Consider the following 18,927-nt stretch of genomic DNA (forward strand, 5'->3'; position numbering starts at 1 on the left):
CCGCGTTCGAGTACGCTGGAATATGATCGGTTGTTGTTTTAAGATAATTACACGTCTGCTGATCTGAGTGATTGAACTGGGGGGGGGGGGGGGGGGGCTGCTGAGTCACTACCAGGCCCGGCTTTATTGCTGTTGTGAATTTAAAAAGATGTTAGACAAGAGGGATTTTTTGCCAAGATCAGCAAATTCAAGACAGAAAGTTTATTTGGGTAGTCCAAGGAGTCAAGAAAATACTACAATGAAGTGTTGTTCTGTGACTTTTTGTGATAGTTAACATGCTAAATGTGCTAATACTCAGTACTTCTGATGAATGTTACAAATGTCATGCCGGGAGTGCAAATACACAGAGCGGTGAAAAGACAATAAATTCCATTTTTACTGCTGATTAAACTCTTTCAGCTCGATGTATTGCAGTGAGGTAAACAGTCAGTTAATCAATTAGTCGATCAATTACCACGAGAAAAGGCCGAACGCCGGCTGCAGCCTCTCAGAAACAAAGCTGCTTCTCTCTGTTGTAAGCTGAATTATCTTTGAGTTTTGGGCTGTTTAGTTATACACGAAGCAGTTTCATTTTTCCAACTGTTTGTATGGGTCAGCGGTTAGTTAATAAAAGATAATTAGCAGATAAAGCGATTTTTTTTAAGCTTCTCTCGTGTAATAATTTGCTTCTTGCAAACTGAAAACTTAATACATTTGGATTTTGAACTGCTGGTGAGACAAAACAAGGTATTTGAGGACTTGTGAGTGCGAGAAATTTCAGTGTTTTCCCGCATTTATAGACCAAACGATCGACCAATTAATGTTGAAAGGATCTGCAGGTTGACAATGAAATAACTGTCGGTTGCAGGTTTAAATTTAGTCCAGCGTCGACACTACAGTTGTCCTGTCAGCATATCGAGGCCATTCACTCATTTCAGACGTGTTCCTGCATTTGTTGTCGTGCATCTGATTTTTCACAACTGCTGCTGCGTCTCCTGTCACTCCTTCCTGATGAGGTGCGGGATTGAATCCATCCACAAGAGGGAGCCACTGAGCAGGCAGCGTCTCACTGATCTGCACTGTCAACCGTCTCCTCCAAACACAGCAGAAAGCATTTACACTTCAAACGCATCAACAGAGGGGAACTAGATTAACAGCTACTCCCCACCTCTTGTCTTTTTTTTTTTTTTTTTTTTTTTTTTTTACTGCAGAATCAATGCTAAAGCAAGCACAAATTTAGCACTCGGGGACAATAGCTGAACTAGAAAATTGATGTGCTTTGCAGTCCGCTCTGACGATTTGCACAGAACAAGCAATAATGTGACCTCACAATGGAGGGAAAGGTGACAGCTCAGCTCGACTTCTGCGAACGAGAGGAGTTCTTTCTCTTTGATTTGACGTGTGGGGAGCTCGGCCCCCACACTAAAGAAAGACGAGAGAGCGAGGTGCTATCGGATGGATCTCAGATTCATAACCCCAGACTGACCAGGCAGTAAATTTGTAGGTTTTAGTTAACGTTTCTGCGTCTGTCTGCACTGACGTTCATTCATTAGTGCACCTGACTCATGGAACGACACACAGCACCTCCTTAAAATCAATACACGTGTACCTCTAAACCTCTTATTAGTAATCATTTAACATAGTGCTATTAATTACGTATCCAGACCATCTACCCTAACTGCAACGTTTTAAGGCTTTTTCCATAACTGTTTTACGTTTTAATTATCTTAATTTACGGATCAAATTATCTTCCCCAGTCATGGAGCTTTAATGGCTTTTTTATTAGCTAACTGGGGTTTCGCCTTTTGTTGTGGTTTTGCTTTTCTTTGTTCTGGTAATCGACTCGATGTGAGTGTCTTTCCAGGAAGCCGAAAAGTTCACGCAGATGTTTTTTTTAATCTTTTGCTGTAATCTCTCTTTTCTTAGCCACTCATACTGATAATCAGCTTTTTTAAATTGGTTTTCTACGTCTACACATCCTCGACGAAGACTTCAGACAGGGAACGTTATGGCGGACGAAAGCAGAGATCATTTTATAGGCACGTTTTTTTAATGCAGAGCTTTAAACATTCTGTGATCAACCCACTGCAATGTGCACTCACAGACACTTCCTTTACACACTTCATTGGCACAATATGCCATTTAATTACTAATCCCGCAGGTGGCAATCTGTCTTTTCACCATCTCTCAGTGACTCTGGGGCTTCTGTAGATTAAGTATTTCATCCAGGAACACATAAGTCCACCCAGCACCGTCCACAGAGCGGAACTCCGCTCAGTTCTCGAGCCCAACCATCCTCCTGCTTATCTCCCACAGTTTCTTGGCAGCCTGGTCATCTGTAGCTTTGGCCATCAGCTCCTCTTCCTTGCAGTTAGCGAAGCACTTCCCCGACACTCCCTCCACTTCAGGGGAGCAGGCCAGATAGAGAGGAGTCTGGGCCCCCTCCAGTGGACTCTTGAAAAAGACCATCGAGGCGAGGCTGAACAGCGGCTTTGCCAGGACGGGGATTTGGACATGCCTGCCGAGCCCGGTCCTGACGATGCCCGGGGTGAGAGCGTTGACCGTGACCCCCGTGCCCTCCAGCTGGCGAGCCAGTTCCAGCGTAAACAGCAGGTTGGCCAGCTTGCTCTGACTGTAGCAAAACGCCTTATCGTAGTTCTTTTCACTGTTCAGGTCATCGAAGTTGATGTGGCCGTACTTGTACAGCTTAGAGGAAACCACGACGATGCGGCAGGGAGCCGACCTCTTCAGGAGGTCCAGCAGGAGGTGAGTGAGGAGGAAGTGACCCAGGTGATTCACACCAAACTGCATCTCAAAACCATCCTCTGTCTTTGAGTAGGGACACTGGTAGATGCCTGCGTTGTTGATTAGCACGTCAATCTTGGATTCCTCCTGAAGGGTCAGAGAAATTTAAATCACTGAAGAGTCCAACATTTCAGCTTCATAACACAGTAAAATGTGTTTGTTTTGACCATAAACAGGCCGAACTGACAGAGCTGTGCAATGGAGCTGCCTTTATTAAACCGATAATTCATTCATTTAATCGATCCCGAGACACAAACTCCGGTCTTACAGGGAGCGCCTTGAGACACCTGCTGGTTATGAGAGGACAGAAATACTGCATTAGTACTCTTTGAGCACTGTGATGTACACTATCAAAAGGAATCCAGAAACTGGGAATAACTCTAATAAATGATTCCTAATGTCATATTATTTTGCTAGGTTAGAGTTCACCAAAAGTACTACAATAAGGCATGCAGATTTTGCTGCTTTTCTTGGTCTTATTTTGAAGTAAATTGAACATTTTGAGGTTTCGGGACCAAACAAGACATTTAATGACATTACACTGCGCTTCAGGAACTTGTGATGGCCTTTTCCACTGTTTTCTGATGTTTTACACACCGAATTCATGAATCAGGTGAATACTGCACACTAATCAATGCCGAAAACAATCTGACTTGTACTGAATGAAGGATGTATGAGAGCACATCGTGATTACAGACTTTCGTATCCTATAACCTTAAAGGTGATCAAACTAATGTCTGTCATCAGGGGGTCAGCAGTGAGGTTCAGCACCACGGACAGCCCCCTCAGCCACCTGTGATGTTCTCCTTTGTACTGAACATGACAACAGCTGGAATGAACCAGACAGCAGTCGCTTCATAAACTAATCTGCACAGTAATCAACTAACTGTCCATTCAGCAGGGACACTGAGGTTAACTTCCCCATGTTTGCTCGTATCGTCTCAACCGACCTGATGAATTTCCTCGCAAAATTTTCGGACCGATCTAAGGGAAGCGAGGTCCAGGAGTTTGATGACCACCTCCCCCTGCTCTGGTCCCGCTTGCTCCTTGATGTCCCTGGCTGCCTCCTCGGCGCGCCGCTGGTCCCGACAGGCCATGATGACCCGAGCTTGGAGCTTCAGCAGCTCCCCGGCCAGGGCCTTCCCTATCCCGCTGTTAGCCCCGGTCACGATGACCGTCTTTCCTCGCATGGTGTGGGCGGGATACTGGAGCAGTTTTACGGGTTTCTGAGGGAACAGACGACGCATAAGTAGCAGTACCCCACCGCCGACAACAGCGGCTACGAGCACCGCTGCGTACATGAAAGCGGGGACAGATAAGCAAGGACGGTGTCACGGTGTGTTATGTGTCCAAGTTACAAGTGCCCCGGAAATTCTTCCTTCTCGACCGTTACACTTAACGTGGGCGTTATATGATATGTTATTTGTATTTTCTAATAAGAAACATATGATTTTAGAATTAAATGAGTGGACTTGAAAGCTAACAGCTCAACTAACAAACAATTAAACGGTCGCCATGCAGCAATGTAGTTTACGTATATTGCTAGGAGGCTAACTTAGCTAGCTAGGCTCGCTACGGAAGTGAAGATTCTCATAAAACTACTTCCGGGGTATTTCGTTAAGCGAACTATATTACATGTTATACCAAATGAAGCGTTATACCGGTGTACAAACTTTCTGTAAATCAAAGCCAATATAAATGTTTTTAGTTTTAAATTTGGCACTCTATGTGTTTTATTCAAATAGCCACTCTTTAATGGAGAATGAAGCGCTCTGTGCGAGCTAGAACGATTATTTTTCACCCCAGAAAGTCTCCTCAGAGCCAGCCTAGTTTAGCCTTTTCTTAAAACACATCCATTCACCACTAGGTGGCGCTATATGACCACAAAAGTAAAGCATCCAGGTATTCCAACAAGTCTTATTTGATGGCTACAAGGAAATGCAGCAAAATATGATGTGCCTTTGAAAAAAGTAAAAGGTCAGATAGCTTTCAAGTTAGATTTAAGTTTCAACACGGTATCAAAGTTGTCAGCTGTCACTGTTGTGTTTTGTGTTTGTTGGACAAAACAAGCATGTGAAGGTTTCACTTTGGGTAACTGTGACAGCATTTCTCACAAGTTTCAGAGTTTTTACAAACCAAACAATCAGTCAATTAATGGGGAAATGATCAACAGATTAATCCATAATAAAAATAATCCTTAGTTATAGTCATATACAAAATAATTCAGAATTTGCTCCTGAATTTGCACCTAACAGTTATAATCAGTTGTAACAGTTGAATCCTGCTTTTACATTAAAATGCAGGATTAAATGATATAATAATACTGCGTACTTTTACTTTTAATACTCTCAGTAAATTTTTGTTATTATACTCACATACTTAAACTTCAGCAACATTTTAAATACTAAGGAGTATTGGTATTAGTACTTTATGGTACTTGTATAAAGAATCTGAACGCTTCCTCCACTGCTGCTCTTTGTGAGTCCATTTAAGCAACTCTTGATATGGTGCAGCCAAATATTCCCCGAGCAATTAAAATTTAGAATCTGGCAGTCGAGTGTGGTTCATAACGTCATCATAGGAGCGTATTTTGAGCTGGGAGGTTTATTGTCTTACTCTCGCGTTGCTCCGGGAATAAATAGAGGCACATTATCAAAGCCTGACAGACTGTCGACAAGTTACTTCACTTCCTCTTAGCTCGCTGTGTTTCCAGTTGGGTAATACCTCCCGTTTATTTCAGAGTTTGCTTCAGTTCCTGTTACTTGATGGCTGAAAAGCAGAGTTAGTGGGAATAATGCAGTGCAGTGTCGTGTCCAGTCTGCCGTAACGGACAATTTAAACTATTTTTTTCTTGCACAGCTGAGAATCTCACAGCTCTGCATGTCTTTTAAAAGGGGATTTCTTTAAGATCTGGTACTGGGATAACAGAAATGTATTCCTTCCTAGTCCTGTTCATCCTGGCTGTCATCCCCTCCATGTGTAAAGGTAAGTAAACCTCTTATATTTGATATTTCTTGTGAAGCAGGGTGTCAAAATGCAGAGCAGCTGACTGGTCACATACAGGTCTGGAGTACTGGGAAATGCTGGTTTTGCTTCAGTTTCATTCATGTTCACTGTAGTTAATACAGGGGGTATTTAGAAATGTCTTGAATTCAACACTGAGACTAAAAGCTGTTCCTTTACATCAGCTGCAGTCAAATCTATACTGTTTTAGTTTTTTTGAGAAATATCTTCACAAAGCACTCAAAGCAAAACACAAAAGGTGAAAACACTTCACTGGGCAATTTTGAGATTTTGGTTTTGTTACCATAAAATGTCTTTTTTCAGACTAGTGCAAAGAAAACATCCAAAATACACATTTAGGTGATTATTGTAGCTCAGATTTCTGAAGGCTTATGCAAATCAGTGCATATTTAATTAGATGAAACATCTTTTGCATGTTTAAACATAGCATTTCTATAACAAAAAATAACTGCCTTAGTGCAAATAATCAACTGGGGACGTTAACTGGTTTTATTCTTTGTCTAAAAATGTATAGAATTTTACAATACATATCTCTAAGGCAGTTTGTTTCCCTCATACTGTGAACCAGAAATCTCAGTAGCATCAACACACACTAAACTTCTTAGTTTCTCTTATTCTGATTTCCAATTTATGGAACATTTTATTCCTAAAAACAACACAAAAATAGATTTTTTTTTAAAGCCGATTAAAGTATTTTCTGCTTTATGGAGTGTTTAAAAGAGACTTCTCCTTGTAAAAACCTTTCACTTTGTTATGTCAACACAGTGAAACAAGAATTCTGAACCTGGTTTTATCCAAAATTTCCCTTTTCTGTTCTGAAAATGTATGCAAATCAGCACATATTCAGTCAGATAGTGCTTTATTTGCATATTGAAAAGCAGCACGGTAACCCCTGTAAATCCTGGTCTCCGACTGTGCCTGCAGGTTTTTACATCATCGATTATTCTCATCCGAATAGAAACCACACAGACCCAAAGTGAGCACATGCACACACCACTTCATTGCATTACAATGTGTTTTTACACATAGATCCAAAATGTACTGTCATGTGTTTTAAGTCCAGTTTTACACACCTGGTGACCTCAAATGGAAAATATTTACCGGTAGCAATAACTGCACTCATTTGCATGATTTTCACTTCTTTTGCACAGGCACCCTCTCCAAACACCATTACTCACAAGCTTACTCTCAGTTGGGCTTCACAATGCTGAAATAAAGCAGTAGAAGACAGATATTTCCAAGACGCTGGCCAATTCTGCTCCCCTGTGGAATAAACGTAATAAACCACAAGCCAATTGCAAACTGCAGAGCTCGTACAAAGCCTTGTTTATTCCACGTTCCTCTCACATGCCACAAAAAAGTCCCTGATCTGTGCAGGGGCAGCAAAAAGTGCAGGAAAAGGAGCAGAGCTGGGTGCAGTGACACCGGACCAGCATCAGCAGAGAAACTTGACGCAAACCAGCTGTGGAGCTTCACTCTGCATGTTCAGACAAAAATATTTTGCACTGGAATTCGTCCAAGTTGTTTTGCAGTCAGGGAGTAGGTTGCAGTCATAGTGCTAATCTCAGACACTCCATTGAGATAAATCACTCAAACCCCTGTTATTGTTATAGATGACTTGATGTGGGGTCAAATGTGTCAGATACAGTTCAGAAGACAGACGATGTGCAGTTCCTGCAGAGATGCACTCACTTCTGAGGCATCCAGAGCAAGCTGATGGGCATTTACACGTCTAGAATCAGAACAGGAGCTGTTGAAGTCGTATCTGTGGTGTCATCTTGTTTTGTGCTGTTTTTGTGCATTTTCAAAAGGCTCAGAGAGTACGACCATCACTGATCTCCTTCTGACAACAAGTTGTGGAAAGCTCAAATGTTCGATGCTGGTGTGGTTGGTTTGTGGTGTGAAAGACACACTGGATTTTTAAGTCATTTGTAGCATAAGTCCATATGAGAGTGATCCCACAGTAAGACAGAAACTTTTTGCATCCAAGTGATGAGAAAAATCTTTCAGAATTCTGGAAATGTTCTTCTGGGTTTCTCTTAGAGGAACCAAGGCTTAGCTCTGTGACTCTGAGGTGCATCAGAGGCACAAACTGGGCCTCATTTATCTTCTCTAAGTAGGAGTGTGGAGCCTGCAGTCTATTCCTGTCCTGACTGAGTTTTCTAATGGGGTGTGTGCTAACGTACTCATAATGCAAAGTGAAGTCTTCCTGTAGCTGCTTCAAATGGAAAGCTTTCCACCTGCAACCGTTAGCGAAGCAGCAACAGGAAGTGTTGAGTCATCAAGGTTAGTGACCCACCGCTAACTCCTTATTTGTTAATAAAAAAAAAGGTCTGCATGTAGATTTGGACATTTTTTCTAAGTCACAAGGGAAGACTAAAAGTAAAACGTGGTCAAGTGAAGCGATCGGCCTGAAAAAATCTTCAATGAAAGGACACTGGAGAGGATGTTGTGTCAATTTACAGTATTTGGCAACCCTGAAAAATGCACCACAAGATGCGTACCGTCGCCACCACCTCATGGATGCTTTTCTGACTTACATTGATATTTTAGCTGAGTTTGAGTGCATGAGAGGAATAGCAATATATCACGGTGACTGTTCAGTGTACATTTCCCCTGAGACATTCATAATATCTGTAATATTTCACCCAAGCTGGGAGAAGCGGCAGCCTCGAGAATCCAGTGACTTTCAAGTCAGACGCCCCATTTAGCCCCGATATTAACCTGGAATCTGTGTCTGGATGTGTTATCCCGATAATGAACGATCAGATCTTGCCTTTGCGTTTACACCTGCATTTTGAATGCATTCTTATTGTCCTCACTGAGATCAGATCCCTGACCTCCACAGCAAAACCTGCTAATATGAGGCAGTGATTAATCAGCACCAGACTCCCTTAAGAAATCATTCAATTTTGTGGATTGTTAGATTTGGTGAAACTTTGCAAATTTTGTGAAACTTTGTCTACAACAGATTCTTAATTATTTGTCCCCTCTTGTAAATTCGGGCTATGTTATACATCAAGTTATTCCTTTCTTTGTATAAAGACGTACCAAGGAAAGACCTCTTACCGCTCACAGCAGCTCACTAAAGCATGCACATGGGTGTGAACTCTCTACAGAGCCATTCAGAAGCATCAGAATGATTACCACCATGGCACCAGTGGATTTTCTCATGCAGGATTCTGATGAAGACAGCCTAATGAGTATTTCCAAGGAATTATCCTGGCAGAGCACAGTGGACAGAGGCGTGGTGTGGTATGCTTTGTTATTCAAATTACAAACCACCACAGAGAGCATTGCTCAAGTCCTCAGTGACTGACACAATATCTAATATCAAACTTCAGTGTAGTAGAAATGTCTTTATTTGATGTTGTAATATTGTTTATGTTCCACTCATAAGACTGTTACACTACCAGCAAACATGTCGGTTGTTAGAATAACACACCTGTGCTACATGTGAACACACAGAGTGAATACAGTTTTGATGGTCTATGCAAAATAATTTCAATCATGGCAGGTGTGAAGTGAACAAGCTTATCCTGTTTTTTCATTACGAACAGAGTTTTTCAGGAAAGTGAGAGATAAAGGACGTTTTTCAGAGAAAGCACTCAAAGCCTCAGGACAAGACCAGTGTTTTGTTATTCTGTTTGACTGATGTGTGCGTGAGTTATATGACAAAAATACTTATTTATGTTTAATGTAAACAAGCAAACAGGTTTTAAAATGTTCCCTCTTCCACTAAGAGAGTGAGACCTGACCTGACAGTGGTATCAGTCCTCTTCTTCCACCATGCCATTAATGTGATGGACTGTCATATCATTAGGAAAAATAGAAGAATTTTAATTACCATTATCATTTCCTGCAGGCCTGCATGAGAACAAGTGCAAGGTCGTCTCTCAAGATCAGTACATTGAAGTGGGATCCGGCACCCAGATCGTGTGCCAGACCTCATGTATCCATGGCAAAGTCTTCTGGACGCTGGACAACAGCTATATCAATGAAAGCACCTCCAACTCCTCACACTCCGCCCTGTCACTGAGGAACTTCACCAAGCGCAGCGCCACACTGCAGTGCCACAGTGCAGATACGCAGGAGGTCCTCGGGGGCACCATCATCAGAACGTACAGTAAGACGTGCTTTTATGTTCTCAACGTTCATGCGGTTGTAGACGCCTGCAACAACTTCAATTATATGACATCTTTTCACAGCAAAACCCAGCAAGATATCATGCTTGCTTCATTACGATCAGGCAACGCAAGGTTTACCAGACCTGTTCACATGCAGCTGGGAGCATCAGACTGATGCTTCATTGGAAGTAAACTACACTGTCCTGTGGTGGGTTTCATGTTTTCTTCCTCTTGTCTAAGAACTAATGCAGGAGCAATTCTTTGCCTTGTTGATAAGTGCGCTTAACATGAAACATGTTCCTTCCAGTGACTCATGCACTCGCCAGAGTGAAATCTGCAACTCACAGAAAACAACCTGCACGCACAACTATTACGATATGTCCGACAAAATACCTCTGATGCAGAATTCCACAGTTACTGTGAGAGCTAAATCTGCTGCGTGGGAAGCTTCCTCCGACCCTTATAAATTTAGTCCATTCAGCATATGTAAGTATCATTAAGTCATTTTTGTAGCTTTGTGTGTTAACATTGTACATTTCTGCATTTTCATCACAATCACCTTCCCTCAGTGAAAATCACCCGTCCACACATAAATGTACTCGCTGTCTCTGGTCGTCTGTTGGTGGAGTGGAGTGGAGCGAAATTTTCCCAAGGAAAGCAACACTGTCAAGTCAAATACAGCAAGGTACGTCCCTCACTGAGCTCCTGCATGCAGCATTGGACGTGTTTACTGCAGGCAGCTGTGAAAGTGTGGAAACAGTGTTGAATAAAACACATAAACTTCAGTGATAGTGATCACAAATCAGAAAAAGATGAGCATAAACAACCTTATTGTAGAAGTGAATCTTTAGCTGATTTAAGGGAATTCATGTTTGGTTTTCAGCGACTTCTCTGTTATTTAGCGTCACTGGATGTTGACCTGAAGACTGTTTACAAGTCGGAAACTCATAATTATGATAACTAATGTAACGGGGATGCAGCATTAGCAGCACTTCAGCGTCAGACTGCTGCTATAATGCTGCGTTCACGGAATATTGGCAGAACAGGAATAATGATCATTGACCTAATGTTATTCAGACATTCACACAAAAACTTTTTTGGGTCAATCTGACAGTGAAAAGGTAGACAGGAAATGTCTAATTTCAATGAAACTGTTCACAGTTTGTTAATCTTTAAGGCTCCTAGTTAAAAAGGTGTAAAAACTGGCCCAGCTGTTTCATTCTGCCAGTGGTTTTTCACTTCCTCTTCAAGGCTGATTGAGATTTCTGTTTCCCTTTCTGTTCCAGTTTGTTAATGAAGAGTTACATTTTCCCCTCGTGGTCACAAGGGAAGTGATGTTTGTGTGGTTTCCAGGCCCTTCTGTATTATTAACCACCAAGCTGCTTTCCTGGTCACAATCTTGACTCGGATGTTTGCTTGAAAGCTACTTATGAGCTGAAAACTGGTAATTTTGACATGATGTATGCAGCATTAGCAGCATCTTAGCCTCGAATAGCTGCTGCGATGCCTAGCTTAGCTTGCTCAAGCACCAAACTGAAAACGAATTTCAAACTAGATTCAAAAATATGGTGAATATAATAATGGCTGTTAGCGAGCAGTAAATTGAGGTTTGGCTTTGCTTTTTTTAGTCAGACAGCTGTTTAACTCAACTGTAATTTGCACCTGTGTAATGTTGTGCATTGCCGCATCGTTAGCTAAAAGTGGTGTTTGCACCATTGTGGAATTTTGGTGGATAAACTTACTCAGTAAATGCAGTGCGCTGGCAGATAGGGAGTCATTTTGGACACAGCTGATCAGGTAAACTGCTGCTGGCATAATGCTGTAACTCCATCTTTGTTGCTCCCAAATAAAAAGGTGTAAAAACAGGAGAATGGCTTTTTGACTCCGCCAGTGTTTTTGCAATTCGCCCTCATGCCTGAATTCTGTTTGCCTCTCTGTTCCAGGCTGTCGATGAAGGAAGTCCAGAGGTTAGACATTCTTTTTTTGTCCCTGGCAAACCTCATTTATATGGCACAAAAAGCCTATTGAAAGTCTGGATGGAGGAAGGATGTTTCTAATCAAACGCTGTCTGTTTTTCCAAGTGGGTGCTGAATAAGACTCTGGGAAGAAAGGTGGACAAAGGGGAAATGGTGATTGAGAAAGTGGAATCCTGCCATAACTACACATTTGCGGTCCGCTGTGCTTTAGGGGAGGCCCCATGGAGCGACTGGAGCCACGAGAGGACAGTTCTGGCCAAACTAAACAGTAAGAACAATGTTAAAATCAGCTCGCATCAGCACCAGAACTGACAATAACAGGCTCCCAAATCATCTGTGCACAAATCACTTGTGCACAAACATGCACAACATGCATAAAACAGCTTGTATTAATATTGAGTTTTTATGTCTGATAATTGTAACTGGCCTGTAGATGACATAAAAATGTGATCACTGCTGTGCATCAAGGATCCCACATTCAGAACAATTCAAGATGTTCATGCTGTGTTATTAGTTTACTTAGAAACGCATCCTTTTATTCTTCTAGTGGGAAATGACTGTCTATGCATTATATTCAAGCTTCAAGTTGCTGATGATACAATCACGGCTGCCCTGGGCCTTAATCAGACCGGCTGCATCTCTATCTGTGTTTCCTTGTTCAGACAACTCTACAGCTCTATTAGCATGATTAATAACTTATCAAGGTCAAAAAAGGTCAGAAAATCCATACTCAAGAGTAAACCAATCAAGTTTATTTGTTGCGTGTTGTCATAAGAGGCTCCACGTGTGACTCCACCAATGACTCCACATGACTGATGAGAGGTTATTCCAGGCCTGGTGATACATTATCATTGGGTTTAACCAAACCGAGTGATTCACAAGTATAGACTTGTATGTCATGATGTCGGGTTGCTTATCTGAATTCTTGGTGCAATCCCAGAACACCAGAAACAACCAATGATTAATACCACTATCACCCTTCAGTGTGCTGTTCAGCTGTTAGCTACCGTGAGCTGACAACAGTTTTGCTTTCAGTTCAGGTGTGAACGGTGGTCCCGTTGTTTTAAATGTATTTGAACCTTTTACAGAAAGGGATGTCAAGCTGCGCCTGTGGAGAAAGGTAGCTGAAGCGGATAAAAATGGAGTCAGAAAAGTTCGTGTCATGTGGACGGTGAGGAAGCCTGTCACTGCTGCCTTATAATAGAGATTTCTCTTCCTTTTGTTTCCAAACTCATAATTCAACTTTATTGTCTACACAGGTGATTCCTTCAACATGCCAGGACCCATTTACCTTCATGATCACACAGACTCCCTTGAAGGAACACATGGCTGGAGTAAATCACACAGATACTTCCTGTGCCAATTCAGTTTGTGATGTCGATGTGAACCAAGATGCACGCAGAATAAATCTCAAAATCTTCCATGATGATTTCCTGTGTGTGGAGGACTCTGTGTACGTGCCAGCCGTTGGAGAGAGTGAGTTTTAATACTATTGATTTTGCTTTCTTAATGGGTTGCCGCGGTTTCTGAATCATAGTGCTTCATTTTAATGGAATAGTGCTCTGCCTTGATGCACGCTGGTGATTTGGTATCAAGCAATCAGCCTCTTTTCACTCAACCTCACTTGACAGGCCTCCCTCAAGTTACCGACATCCAGACCTCAACCTCTGAAGGTGTTATTCTGGTCAGCTGGAGGGCTCCTGCTCAGCCCGTCAGCGGTTACGTGGTCGACTACACACACAATGGAAATGAATACTACTGGAAGCAGACCGAATACACTAATGCAACACTGTTTGGTAGGTTAACAGACATGAAGTGGTTGATGGATGGAAAGATGGATTCGATACTTCATGGGTCCTAATAGTAATATATGGAATGAGTTCTTATGGAGGGAATCAGAGTCATCATCAATCCACCGCTGAATTATGGGCTATGACTTAACTTTTTTGACCGTCACATCAATTAATGTGTTATTTTCATGGTCTGGGTGTGGGAAGTAATGGATACACTGGTGGAAACAGACTTTTGAAAGCTGCTATAATGTGTTTGCTGGAAAGATGTTATCGTTTTTAAAAATGTGGGGTTATCGGAAACTGTGACTCATCTCACAGAGAAGAGATGCTCTACAGAAACTCCACCATCGGACTGAGTGGCACCCCTGCAGCTTTGAAGGACCAGTGTGTAGGATTTAGTGGCATCTAGTGGCGAGATTGCAGATTGCAACCAACATGAGTACCCCTCGCCTCATCCTTTTATTTCCAAGCATGCAGGCGTGGCCGCAAATTGCACAAATTGGTTTGTCCATTCTGGGCTGCCATAGAACATGACAACATATTGTGCTGGACTCTGTGGAAGACGACCTGCTCCCTCTTTAGATATAAGCACTCATGCTAAGATAACAAAAACTTTATTTTGAGGCGACTGCACACTAATGAAAACATAATTCTGACTATTGTATTTCATATTCTATCAAAAGATCCCCCTAAATACTGCACACTGGTCCTTTAAGACTCTGATTATGAACCACATGAGTCTGGCTGGGTACCTTTGCTGCAGCTCTATTTCCCTCATTTCCTGTCATCTCCCTACTGTCTAATAATGGCAGAAAAGAATTTTAAACAGAAAAATGACAACCTTGTGGTGGCACAAGGGGGAAATTTATGGGATCACCGAAGTCAGTTGGGGAACATGAACATCAGTAGGAAATGTCATGCCAATCCATTAAAACTCACAAGAGATATCTCAGTCTGGATCAATTGCCATCCCTAAAGCTACGTCGCTAGCACAGCTAAAAAGCTACACGGGAGCAGTAGCAGAAGGAGAATTACATCTATGGCTTCAAGGTGTTTATTGCCCCTTTACTTTAACAGGTTTTCAGAACTGTCTTCCCTTCCTTACAGACCTCCTGGATAAGAAGCCATACAATATTACAGTAACTCCCCTCTTTGATGACAAGACAGGCCATGGCGCTCAGACCCTTCACATCTGCTCCAGATTCGGAGGTATTCAGATTTTTTCAGGATGACAGTGAAGTGTTTTTTCATGTTGTACCCGTCTGATTTTAAAAACGTGCTCCCTACAGATCCAGGGAATGTCAATATCACCGAAATTAAGACTACAGACAAAAGCGTCCTCGTGAGGTGGGACGTGGAGTCCCAGGAGGCGTGCAGCGGTGATGTCGTCAACCACACCGTCTTCTACAGATTACAGGAAGGACCACAGCTCAGTAAGCCCACCACAGACTCGTTCTAAGTTTGCAAACGAATTGAAGATACTTATCTTACCTTTCTCTGTATTTCTGTTACGGTTTTGTTCTAGATGTTACCGTAGATGGCTCAACGCGGGACATCCTTTTGAAAGATCTGAATCGAGACACCCAATACACAGTCTTTGTCAAGGCCACAGCTCTTACTGGAACCACCAAAAGCATTGAGAGGTCCTTCAAAACCAAACGATTTGGTGAGTAATCTGGAAGGGATTACTGCGTATGTGGAATTTTAGCACTAGTTATATAAGAAAAATCTGCAGCCCTCTGACAGGAATCTATAGGAGTGACCAGAAATGTGCAAACTCACCCGAACTGACCAGCGACAGGGTGACAAAATTGAAAGTCCTGCGCTCACAGAAGCATGATGAGATCAGCAGAGTGTCGTGTGGGTCCACCTTCAGGAGGTGACTGTTGTGGCAAGTCAGGGAGAGCCTGTGGTTGCTTGGTTCCAAAAAACCTCGATAAGCCTGGAGTCAGATGTGTGAACCTTTCCACATTGTTAATTTTGGCAGTTGTTATATTGCCCTAACTCAGACAGATGTATCACTTGTGTTGCGTGCATGCTTTGGCATGTCAGGTGGAATGCACTGTCTACCGAGACGCTGCTATTTGTTAAAGGCAGAAAAAACACACACTCCTCTGTGTGTACCTGTGTACCTCTCACACACAAAAAAAATAACACTTTATAATAAGGTACACATTCTCACCATCAACTAGTATCTTAGCATGCATATGAGTAGCATATTGAGCATTTATTAGTCATTATGAAGCACTTATTTGTGCCTTATTCTGCACGACCATTTTCTACAACTACCTGGCCACTAGCTAAGAGTTTCCCTCATTAACCTCCAAAGGAAGTTTTTGTACATGAATTATTGTCCTAATAACCAAACTCCCTTAACCCTTAAGAACCCTAACTAACAGAATAAGGCATTAATAGTGCTTCATAATGACTAATAAAGAGCCAAGTTGCATTCACAAGCAATTAAAACACAGCCTTTCTCAATTCAATACTGATATGTAATCAACACGACTGAGTCAATTCATCATAACTGAACATCATAACTGAGAAGAACGTGTTTTATCAGACGGTTTCATTCCTTCAAGGAGTTTTGGAGAAGTGAGTCACTTTTCCTGCTCATCGAGCTCCTCCATCCTTCTTTCTTTGACAGATCCGAGGCTCAGCACAGTGCTCGCTGTCTCCGGAGGCATCCTCATAGTTCTCGTGCTATCTCTTGGATTATGCTGTGCTGTTCAGTAAGTTTCAAACCTTTGCTGCCAGCGATGATGTGATATGCAAGAACCAAGTGTATTTCCATGTCGGTAATGATAAAAGGCATATTGCACTAGATTTTGAAAAATGAAAAATCTTGAAAATTTATGTCTTAATGTCTTAATTATCTGCTTTTTAGGTGGAGGAAATTCAAGGAGAAGCCGGTGCCTGACCCTGGTCACAGCTCTGTGGCGCTGTGGTCATCAGCGAGTCATGAAAAGGTGAACTCAGTGCGGGGGGGAATTAGGAGGAGTGAATTACAACCATTTTAAAATGGCTGAGGGGGAGAGACGATTCACCTCTAGGTCATGTGTGGTCAGGGAGGAAAGTTCCCGCTTTACTCAGGAGATAGTCATGAAAAAGTAGAAATAAATTGCAGTGGCTTGTAGCCACATTGGGACTTTGAACAGACAGTTCACAGAAACAGGAACTGGAAAAGAAACCACACTGGTCAATGTTTGACTGGTATAATAAAGCATTTAAGATATTAAGATACCTTAAGATACATAAGATTGAACTACAGTCTGATGAGCTCGTCAGTGATGGGTCCTCCTTGATCTGCTGATATCTCAGCTTAATTCAGACGCTACAGCTTTCAAGAAGCTGTCGATGCATGCTGGCATTGCACTCATGATCTCTGATTAAAAAATATGTTATGAGAGCGAACCAACTAACAGAGTATGTAACATGTTACAGAAAAACAGCGAATTGTTTAGTTGAAAAAATAATCTACAATTAAAATAATTGTTAGTTGCAGCCCCAGTGTAAACGCAGTACAAGGAGTCAGGTCAGCCTTTAAGTCATCAAATTTTAAATATATCAAGTGCTGAGAATGACTTCAGCCTTTGTAGATATAAATACCCATGAAGGACAATAATTTACATGTAATCTTGATTGTTTGTTGTCTTTCCAGAGGTCTCCTGGTTTTTACCCAACTTTTATTATATATGTCATGATTCTGTATGCAAGGTTTTATTTCTTGAATTATTAACACGTTGTGTCTTTTTGTCCATTTCTGTGTTTGTGTGTCTCCGTGTGGACATGTCTGTAGGGAATATGTCCCTTCCCATCATTCCATAATCCAACGGAAACCTCCTGTGACAGCATTTACACAAAGGAAGCTCAGGGAACGTCCGCCTCTCCACCAGCTGCAGGCAGTAATGACAACCCAGCCAGTGACCAAAATATGACAGACGAATATACTGACCCAGCCACAGTCTCAGCACCGCACATACAGAGGGAAGACCCAGCTGAACCTGTGGACAAACAGCATCCATCTTTTCCCGCTGAAACCACAGAGCTGCTTTCATCAGACGACAGCCCATCCAGCCCATATCGAAGTCAGAGTCCGGTAGAAGCCCCTGCCCCGAGGACCCGTAAGCAGTGTACGCGTGCTCCAGTGAAACAGCAAGAAAAGACGCCACCACTAACTGTTTACGTCACTTTGGACATGTTTGAACAAGGTCAGGGCCGTTGAGGGAGAAAATAAAACCATAATGACGTTCCGAGAATCAGGAAAGTCAGTCAGCTGTGATTACCAGATGTGGTTTAATCTTGCCAGAGACTTCCACGGTGGTGCGTGACATTATCCTGCTTGGCACTGTATCCACTGTGGAATGAAAATAAAGAAGAATGGGTGTAATCTCATGCCAGACACCCCTGCCGGGTAATCAAATGCAATGCCTGTCTATTGTTTATTGATACAAATATTTATAACGTATGGTAGCTGCTTTATTAAGATGACTTGGTGTGTTTTGTAGGAATACTTATTTAGAGATATTCCTTTAAATGTGTGCATGTACAGGCTGCATTATATCACAAAGCCCAGGTCTGTCCAGTGGTAGCATCCTGAGGATTTGTGTAAATGGTGAGATTGATGTTTTGTTGTAAAATTCATCGTGTTAGCCATATATTATGATAAGATCCACATATGTTTCCTGTCTGTTATCAGTCATATCTTCACTTCTTGACACCAGAAAGCTGTCACTCGGTGTATTTTTTGCTGTACAACTTGCCATTAGATTTAACAATGGCATGTACTATAAATAAGCTTGATAATGTAGTATTTTTTGTTTTCCAGAAACTTTTAAATGTGCCTGAGATAGCATAGCCATTTTTTTTTATAACACGGGGCACAAATAGCTACAGAGCTACTCTCAACAAGCTGTTTACAAACATAATCTAATATACATGATCACAAATTGTGTTTCATTTGTATTTATTGAACTTGTGAAATTGTGCAAATGTTGTTAATTACCAAATAAATATTTGCCAAGTTAAATAAATGTGAAAGTTGGCATGAATTTTAGAATTATTATTTTGTACTTTACTGAATATGCAACAACAACAGCAACAATGATGACTTTGGGTACTGAAGCAGAAAAGCACAATACATTGTAAAACAACGTGTTCACAAAGATGGCAAAAATCTGAGTCAATCTGCTGATTAAAAAAATCGACTAACAACTTGCAAAA

General features: G+C 41.8%; 2 protein-coding genes across 2 annotated transcripts; one reads left to right on the plus strand and one right to left on the minus strand.

Annotated features, from left to right (window-relative positions):
- Positions 1–177: 177 nt before the first annotated feature.
- rdh14b (retinol dehydrogenase 14b) lies at positions 178–4,381 on the minus strand. Its single transcript, XM_070987462.1, has 2 exons — positions 3,735–4,381; positions 178–2,871 (listed from the first exon to the last, which is right to left on the minus strand). Exons 1-2 carry the CDS (start codon positions 4,083–4,085, stop codon positions 2,254–2,256), a joined length of 969 nt encoding a protein of 322 aa, XP_070843563.1. The 5' UTR covers positions 4,086–4,381; the 3' UTR covers positions 178–2,253.
- A 1,150-nt stretch (positions 4,382–5,531) lies between these two features.
- LOC139347711 (interleukin-31 receptor subunit alpha-like) lies at positions 5,532–18,730 on the plus strand. The gene is made up of 16 exons (XM_070987461.1): positions 5,532–5,769; positions 9,674–9,934; positions 10,017–10,143; positions 10,243–10,421; positions 10,505–10,620; positions 11,879–11,902; positions 12,017–12,179; positions 13,000–13,082; positions 13,171–13,387; positions 13,543–13,707; positions 14,812–14,913; positions 14,994–15,137; positions 15,230–15,370; positions 16,352–16,436; positions 16,592–16,673; positions 17,504–18,730. The coding sequence occupies exons 1-16, from the start codon at positions 5,715–5,717 to the stop codon at positions 17,927–17,929; spliced, it is 2,370 nt and encodes a 789-aa protein (XP_070843562.1). The 5' UTR covers positions 5,532–5,714; the 3' UTR covers positions 17,930–18,730.
- The last annotated feature ends 197 nt before the right edge of the window (positions 18,731–18,927 follow it).

Source organism: Chaetodon trifascialis, chromosome 19 (assembly GCF_039877785.1).
Source record: "Chaetodon trifascialis isolate fChaTrf1 chromosome 19, fChaTrf1.hap1, whole genome shotgun sequence".
Lineage (NCBI taxonomy): Eukaryota > Metazoa > Chordata > Actinopteri > Chaetodontiformes > Chaetodontidae > Chaetodon > Chaetodon trifascialis.